At 33.4% G+C, this 8,775-nt stretch overlaps 1 protein-coding gene across 7 annotated transcripts; it reads right to left on the reverse strand.

Annotated features, from left to right (window-relative positions):
* Nucleotides 1–1,225: 1,225 nt before the first annotated feature.
* On the reverse strand, nt 1,226–5,544 carry LOC110106925 (omega-6 fatty acid desaturase, chloroplastic; the record flags this gene model as incomplete). Of its 7 annotated transcripts, XR_003702173.1 has the most annotated exon segments (11): nt 1,226–1,486; nt 1,603–1,909; nt 2,543–2,796; nt 3,085–3,274; nt 3,668–3,782; nt 3,901–4,019; nt 4,124–4,301; nt 4,425–4,547; nt 4,729–4,880; nt 5,101–5,244; nt 5,363–5,544. XR_003702173.1 is itself a non-coding variant. In XM_028698897.1 (9 exon segments), coding segments are annotated over 8 exon segments (1,175 nt in total), but the record flags the coding sequence as incomplete, so codon positions are not given.
* Between the last annotated feature and the right edge of the window lie 3,231 nt (nt 5,545–8,775).

Here is an 8,775-nt window from a genome sequence, read left to right on the forward strand (position 1 = left end):
GTTTTTGGCTTCTAAGGGCTGGATCTTATTTCTCTAAGGGCTGTTTCATTTCTGAGCTTTTTTATTCAACTACTTTGGTCTTAATTTTGCCTGTGTAGTTTTGATTTGTTTTGCAGGTTGTTGGTATATGTTGTTGTTGCAGAATAGATTGAAGGAAGAGTGAAGATGGAAAGGGGTTTGATGATAGTGACTTGGTTTTGGATTTGGATGGAGTCAAAGATGGAGCTGCAATTTTGATTGCTGTGGTTTTTTTGTGATTGTAATTAGACTGAGACTTTAGGCTCATTAGATTTTTTATTTCTTTTTGTATTTTCTTTTTCTTTTAATTGTATTTTATTTTTTAGTTGAGCCTTTAGTCTCTTTAAGGACTTGTTGTAATATCTTTTTTGTATTAACACGTAACGCTAATAAACTAAAACTAAAACTAAACTAAAAACTAAACTAATAAATAATAAAACTAAACCTAAACTAATAAAAAATAAATAATAAATAATAAATAATAAATAAACTAAACCTAAACTAAACTAAACCTAATAAATAATAAACTAAACTAATAAATAATAAAAATCACAAATCAAATGTATAAAAAAAAGGAAGGGCAATTTCACTATAGATCACGACAAACAAAAAACTTCATTCCCTAGAAAATATATTGTACGAGTCACTATAGCCATCAAGCAACGATTGGGTTTTACCATTTTGTCAAATTTCAGTAAAACATATTACTAATGACCATTCAAGCTACGTGAGTATCGCATCATTGCTAGCTCAATATTTTGACTGTCATCATATGACAATCAATACAGCATTGGCGCTCACAAGTGCCTCGGTCAAGCTTACACATTTGACAAATTTGAAATGGAAGTTAAAAGGCAAAACACCTCTTTTTATATTTTTATATTCATTGGACAACATTGTTTATATGTAGAAGAATAATTTTGATTTTGTTTTGGATGACAACAGAATCCACGCATAGATTATCAAATTAAGGTTATAATACTCGTTAGAAGATTATGTGGCAATCTATTGAAATGCCAGATGTCCTCACCTAATTAGTAAAGCATTTTTTTTTTCTGTTTTTGGAAGTAATGAGGGCAGAAGGCCCGATAGCATTGTTTTGCCGTTAACATCCAGTAAAGCAATAACACCTTTTGCGGTTAAAAAAAAAACATTTTCTTATTTAACTGCTCACAAAGAAGAAATCGCATGCAACTACGATCAAAGATTTTAGCCTAAAATATCATTATTATTATTGTTTCATGAGGATGAGGTAAAAGAAAAGGGTGGGGCTGATATGTAGACAATAAAACAACAAGAAAAGTAATCGAGCAGCAGCCACCAAGGAACAAAAAAGCCCACAATTCTTTTTTTTCTTTTTTATTAAATCTACATTTGAGCAAGAAGCTCTCTCATCTCTGAGACTGGAGCCTGGATATATCTGGTTGACTAGCTTGACAAAGCTTCCATACTTGTCCAGAAAGTCCTTCTGCAACGTCAAAGGACATTCAGTTGTGCAAGACCAAAAAAAAGAAATTAGGAAAACTAAAATTAGAAACATTAGATCATTACTGCAACATATTGCCTATCTATTATGAAACTTACGAGGTTTATACATAGGACCTTGAGGACCCAACTTGAGCTGAGGATGGATGGTCAACGAACTGGCCGGTGACCATCGAGCTTGCAAAGGACGATGCAGCAAACCAATATCAACTTCACAGAAAATTTTGATTTAAGTGAACTCACGGCCCGATCGCAACCCTCACATATAAACCTAGAAGCTACAACAGCGGCCCATCAACAACCCTCTAAGCATTGTTGACTGTTGCAGTCTATTTCCGTCACACCCCCCCGTCGAAATTGGCAAGCAATTAGCGCACTCAATTTACAGGATGGAAAAATATAAATGCTACAAGATGCAAATTAAGAATTATGAATATCAGAGTAAGTTAAATCTATCTTGGAGCCAAAGCACACTTCAATGGGTTAAAATTTTTGAAATTGTTTGGATATTTAAATTCAGAAGAGATAAAAATCTCAAAATTTATCTTGAAATTGTGATGTACAATGACAAGTTGAATCTTTAATTTCGCGGTTTACCGCTTTATTATTGATCTTGTATCTCTTGAACATCAACTATCTACTTATATTATTGATATGCGCACGAATGATGAATTCACATTATTGACTAACATTATTGATCTTGCAAAACATATGGTAAAGAACAAAAAATATTATGTATCCCTTTATTTATAGACTTGATATTTTAGCACTGACTTTATCATTTGCTATTTCTACAATGGAGTGAGCATTTTCTGTAATGAACGTTATTAAGCATCATTTGCATAGCAAAATAGATGATGTTTGACTCAATGACTGTCTAATGTCTTATATTGAGAAAAAATATATTTGATTTTATTTCGAATGAAGTCATTATACAACATAATAAGAAAATACAAAGTAGAATACAAATTTTATAAATTTTTTTTATTTCATAAAATATAATGAATTACAAGACTTTATTTGGGACTGAAATTCTCACCGCTCATATGCCGACTCTAAAAAAATGATAGGTATCCGCCACTGCTTGCCGCCCAGACTCCTATTATTGTCATCCACCCATGCGTGAGCCAACATCTCCTGCACTAACATATGTTGCCTGCTTCCGAAGTCATCGGCTCAATCTCTTCCCAGCATCCTTAACTTCTCATCCTAGCGATATCATTCAAAAATTCGAAGCCCACAATCACAATCCCAAAGAAGGAAAACATTCTTTCCCTTAGCTGCTCTCCTCTCCTGTGAGATTTCACAGCCATTGTCAGTTCCTCGGCTGCACAGCCCTACTATCATCGCCATTCTCAAGCCATACAAGATGAAGTTAATGTGCAGTTACACTATAGCATGATCATTTACGCTCTCATTCTGATAGTTATTAAAAAATAAAAATAGCAAATTACTCTTAGTTACGTAACAGAATACTCTGGTTTAGACAATACAAGTGAATTCGTCAAATTATTAGAAAGTAAAAAAATAAATCTATTGTATGATATACTCTGCATCGTCCTGTAAATAACAAGTGCTTACGCATGCTGGCATCAAAGAATGAAACAGACTATGCATAATCTGGCATGAACTTTCTGAGGAATGTAACTGGCTGCGCCTCTTCCGGAGCAATCTTGTCGAAGGGAAAATAGAACCTTTCCTTGTTGTATACATGACAAGTGGTCATTATCGTTTTCATCAAACGCCAGTTCCAATTGGCTTCATTCAGATACTTCATGTAGGTTCCAAGATGAAAATTTTCAGTGTTAGAATACATTACTGAAGCAAATGTCAATTCTGCTTCTTGTTGGCTAGTCAATAGAAAACGTATTATTTCTTTTCACATTTTGTATGCATAAAAACAAATAAATTAAATTAAGGAATCGTATTAAATTTAAAACCCATGATGATTTCCAATTACATCAAAATAAGATGGAATCTAGCAAATTCAATCACTTTTTTAGAACTTCTATTAGGGACGTTCAACAACATTCATATTTTCTAGGTTTACCACTCAATTTTGGATGTTTGTACCAAAAAAATCCTTTTGCTGATGTTATACCAGTATAAATCCTTTTTTTTTAATCCATGAAGAACCAAATGGGCAATAAAATCTTAAATTTACCTTGCCCCAGTTCTCTTGGAGTGAACGATGTGCCTCCCGAAGGTTGTAGGATGGAATCCTTGGAGAAATGTGATGGGGAATATGCACATTGATATCATGGCATAGAATCTCTATCCTGTTAAGACAATATTTTTCAGAAAATTCAATTTTGATCAGTCGAATAAAATACAATGAAAGCACGATAAGTACTAACTTGAGAAGAGGATGAGAAAGATGAAGTCTGAAAGACACACCATCGAGGGTAGTTACAGTGGACTGTTCCATTAAGTTGGGCTTGAGCAGCATTCCATTCATCTGAAGCCTTGAAAGGTATGTGAGGAGCAGTGTGATGAACCATAGTGAAAGTACTCATCTATGAAATTCAATAACTAGCAGGATAAATAATTGACTTCTTAAAATATTAAGTTTTATTCAATATGAAAAAAAAAGTGGAACATAAAAACAGGAAGAATGTACCCAAAAGTGATATACTAGCCATGGCATGAACCATAACTTGATCCATCCCGCAATACCAGCCTTATAAATAATCAGCGGCCACCCAATCATAATGAAAGCAAAGACACATGCCAAACTTATCTTAACACGTCCAACTTCATTTGGTTTGAACTTTCTTAAATCAAAGTGCCACATCAACCTAATATTGTGCTCGAAAAGATTAAAATCAATGAACAATATAAGAAACATTGATGGTGCAATTTAAGTGGATAAAATCCTATTAAGCGTATAAACTATAACAAGATGGCAGTTTGCAAGATACCAATGAGCTATTGACATCCAAGGTCGAAGTGGACCATAACCGAAGATTATTGCCTTCCTCAGAGATGGGGATGCATCAATTTCCTCTTTTAAAATGGGATGCCAGGCAGTATCCTCTAATAACCTGGAAATTCACAGAGAATCAATTTAACCCGTTCCATTCATTAACAGAAGCCAAGGATTATGAAAAATATGATGGACACGTTCACAGAATTAAAATATGAGAGAACCTTCTATCAGGCAAAAATCAGAAAAATACAAAAGCAAAAAGAGTAAAATAAAATAACGAGAAGAGAGAAACAGACATGTTTGTTTTGGCATGATGCTTGTCATGTTTGAAGCGCCACGGTTCATATGGATAAATAAGAGGCAAAAAAGCCAGAGTTCCAACTATGTCTTCCACCAATTTATTCCTTGAGAAGGACCTATGCGCACAATCATGGCCTACCACAAAGAACTATAATACCAGTATTATGAATAAATTTTACAGTAAAAAAGAACATAAAACTATTTATGAAACAATCATGCCGAATCACAAAAAACTGTATACATTTATGTTAAAAATGAATGAAAAACAAAATGAGCAGAAAAGCGTTAGTAATTATGAAGAAATGCATATTGATCTAAACTATATTTTCTCCATAATTATTATTCATAGAATGCTGAGGGAAACTAACCCCCGTAACAGCAGTTCCGGTCCATGCCCATGCAAGCGGGAGCAAGTACCATGGAGCTTTTGTAATCATCCAAATTCCCAAAGCATAAGAAACAAAAGACACCAAAACAGATCTCCAGGCTTTAACATCATCAATCTCAAATACCTTCAAAGAAGAATTTCCCTTAGACTGAATCAAGATCATCATCATTAGCCTGATCCCAACTACTTGGGTCGGCAGAGATTGATTTAAGATATGTTTAAAACTTATTATGTCAATTGACCTTTTTCGGGAGGGTTGTAATGATGTCTTTGAGCGTAACATTATCAGGAACTGCTTCTCCAATTTTAATAAAGCCGTAAGTTTTACACATATCACTTCTTATAATATCATTCACTTGTAAAGAAGGTGAAATTGGGATAACATAAGCCCGTACAACTTTAATCAGTTTCTTGCTGGAAAAATTTATATGCTGATGTCTCACTCTCTGATGAACTGTCAAAAAAAACATGCCTGTTAAAATACATAAATGATTATACATGAAAAAAGATTAATAACGTAAACGTATTTTAACCAATATTTGATGCTAACTGAGATAATGGTACTCTATAATCCAGCGGGTACATGGGCAAGGGCCATAAAAAACAATACCCCAAAGTTAAGGACAAAAGTTTTTCAGATGCTCATTATGCTAGCTAGACAGCCCTTTGTTTATCCTAATCAAGCCTCTAAAAGCCAATGCTCATCATGTTAATAACGTGTTTTTAAAAATGTTCCATAAGATAATCAATCTTCAACTTATGCCCACGAACATTGCTGCACTTTATGTTTTATGATGTCTCTTTCCAACAACAAATGAAAATAAACTTTATATAGTACAAGTGAAATATTCAAAAGGCACGAGTTACCCACCATTTGCAACCTAATATCAAGATTGATCACAAAAGTCTAATAAACCGAATCCCCTAGCCTAATCCCCATTTTTTCTCCCCCTTCCCATTTTGACCACCAATGCAATCATCTCTGCCCTGCACTCACTCAATCATCTCCATATGGTATCTCTCACTTCTTACTTCGCGCAAGTCATCTTCGTCGGACTCACCTCTTCTCCTTGAAATTCCCGGGGTGGAACCACTTTGAACTAAGGGTGGACAATTTCCTATCCTAAAAATTGAGTTTTGTTTATAAGGGATGACCTCCCACGCCCCCCCCCGCCCCCCCCTCACACACACACACAAACTCTATCACCTCTCCTCTTTCACCACACCACTTCATAACCCATCATCTGTAACCTACACTCCACCTCCTATGCATCCACATACTCAACCTCTCCACCACTTTCTTCACCAAATGGTTCCCACCACTTGTCATTTTAAAGCTGAAGTCATACTTACTATAACTTCAGATATTTTATTAACACTTGCCTAGTGCCCGTATTTATGACTATTTGCATCATGAGATGTAAATGCTTATTCTTCTATAGCTAGTATAGCGTAAGGTTGTGCACCCCTATATAGTGCTACATGTGTCAAAACTTTTTTTTCTATCTGAGCCCCCATATTTTTTTAAGCTTTCAATCCAAGTTTGTGTGAGATCTGAATAGAGTGTTTTAACGGAAGCTATGATAATTTATTTAAGTTGATTATTAAAAATTTTAAATATAATCATATTTACAAATGTTGCGTGCAATATGATTTATGATTTCTCTATAACTAGTATGGCATGAGGTTGTGCAGCCATATTGAGGATAAGAGATTACAATAGTCATTTAGATCTGATCCTCAATACTTTCTATTATATATTAGTCCAAGTTTTTATGTTTGATCAGTACAAGAAGGTATTCATTCAGTTTGGAGTTTCCATATCAATTTAACGTTGTAGCTAAAAATAATGTTGAAGCAACTGTTCTCCACTTGCTTATTATTCTTCTACATTTCTGCAATTTCACAGGTTTTACTGTTTACACTACCAACTTAATCATGTATTGTTAGATTACTTCAGTTTATTTCTGGGTGGCGGATATGGTTTTATTATTATTGCAGATTGTTGGATTTACATTGTTGTTTTAATAATAATGTGGATTTCAAGATTGTTAGTTACTAGATTATGTGGTTGTTATTCTAGTGGATTTATAGATACTTGATTGATTTCTTTATGGCTCGCTTTCATACTGGATGTTATATGTATAGCTAAATTGTAATTCTTCCTGGATTGATTTCTTTGCAAATAGATATCATAACAACGTTGCATTTGGAGTTGTTGCCTAATGAGTATTTAGAGAAAAACAATTTGCTAGACAAAAGCTATAAAGATTTATTTAAGTTAATTATCATGAATTTGAAATATAATCATATGTACAATTGTTGCTTGAGATATGAATTAAAATTCTGGCATGGCTATAAATCCTTTTATAGGATAGAGAAATAAAAATTTAAATGTTAATCTGAGTTACAAACTTTCAATTAATAAGATTGGAGAATTGAGGACTAAAGATTTCGATCAAAGTGTTCATATTTGTATAAATTAGAATTCAATTTTGTCATGCATTTATTATTATTAGTTTGGATTCATTTAATAGTCATTTGCTAAGTTGCAAATTTTGATTATAAATTTATTATTGTAATCATAAATTTTGAGTAATAATAATTTGTAAATTTTTTATATATGTATTAGCTTGTGAATGCTTAATTTATAAAAAAAAAAAAAAATTTAAGTTTTACACTTTTTTAGTAATCTAGCCAAAATCAAGTCAAACACACTCATATATATTAAAATGAATAAATAAGAACAATAAATTCACGAACAAGAGCCGATATTGAACAAGATAAATTTGAATGAGCTGAATATGAATAAAGAGCCAGCTTACTCAAGCTCAATGCTTTTAAACCCCTAGCCACATATATGATATGTAATTTTAGTTGGCGCTATGTTCATAATTATCATTCAATATTATTGAAATATAAAGTAATACATAATTATAAAAAATCAAATATCTCGAATATATTATACAAAAGAGTAATGATATAAATGATGATGAAACTACTGCAATTAAGGTTGGATAGTTAAAATGAAAAAGTGCATCAGAAGTTTTGTGTGATAAGAGGATATCATTGAGGCTTAAATATAAATTTATGAAAAAAAAAAGATGTGGATAATTATGGATTTGAATGTTGAACTAAGAAAAAAAGATATTCATATCTAAGTTAAGCATGGTTAAAAACGGAACATTAAGATGCATATGTGGCTAAACTAAGGAATTATTACATTAAAGGAAAGATTGGACTGACAAGTATTGACAATAAGATAATTAAAAATAAACATAGGTGGTTTGAACATGTACATGAAAGAGTAAAAAATGCATTCATTAGACGAGCTCGAGTAGATAAAATTATTATGAGAGGATTAGGAATGAAAAGGGATAGAACTAAGATTACACAAAAATAAATTGTGAAAAATAAATTTAACATTTAAAATAGTAGTTAACAAGACGGTCTCCCGCTGATTACGATCCTCCCGACCTCCGTCGCTCGCCGACTACGGTCCTCTTGACTTATGTCGCCCGCCTACTACGATCCTCCTGCCTTACGTCGCCCGCCGACTACAGTCCTTTCGCCCTCCGTCGCCAGCCGATTACGGTCTTCTTGACTTACGTCGCCCGCCGACTACAGTCCTTCGCCGCCAGTTGACTACGGTCCT

The sequence above is a fragment of the Dendrobium catenatum genome, unplaced genomic scaffold, assembly GCF_001605985.2.
Source record: "Dendrobium catenatum unplaced genomic scaffold, ASM160598v2 fragScaff_scaffold_1177, whole genome shotgun sequence".
NCBI classification, from domain to species: Eukaryota; Viridiplantae; Streptophyta; class Magnoliopsida; order Asparagales; family Orchidaceae; genus Dendrobium; species Dendrobium catenatum.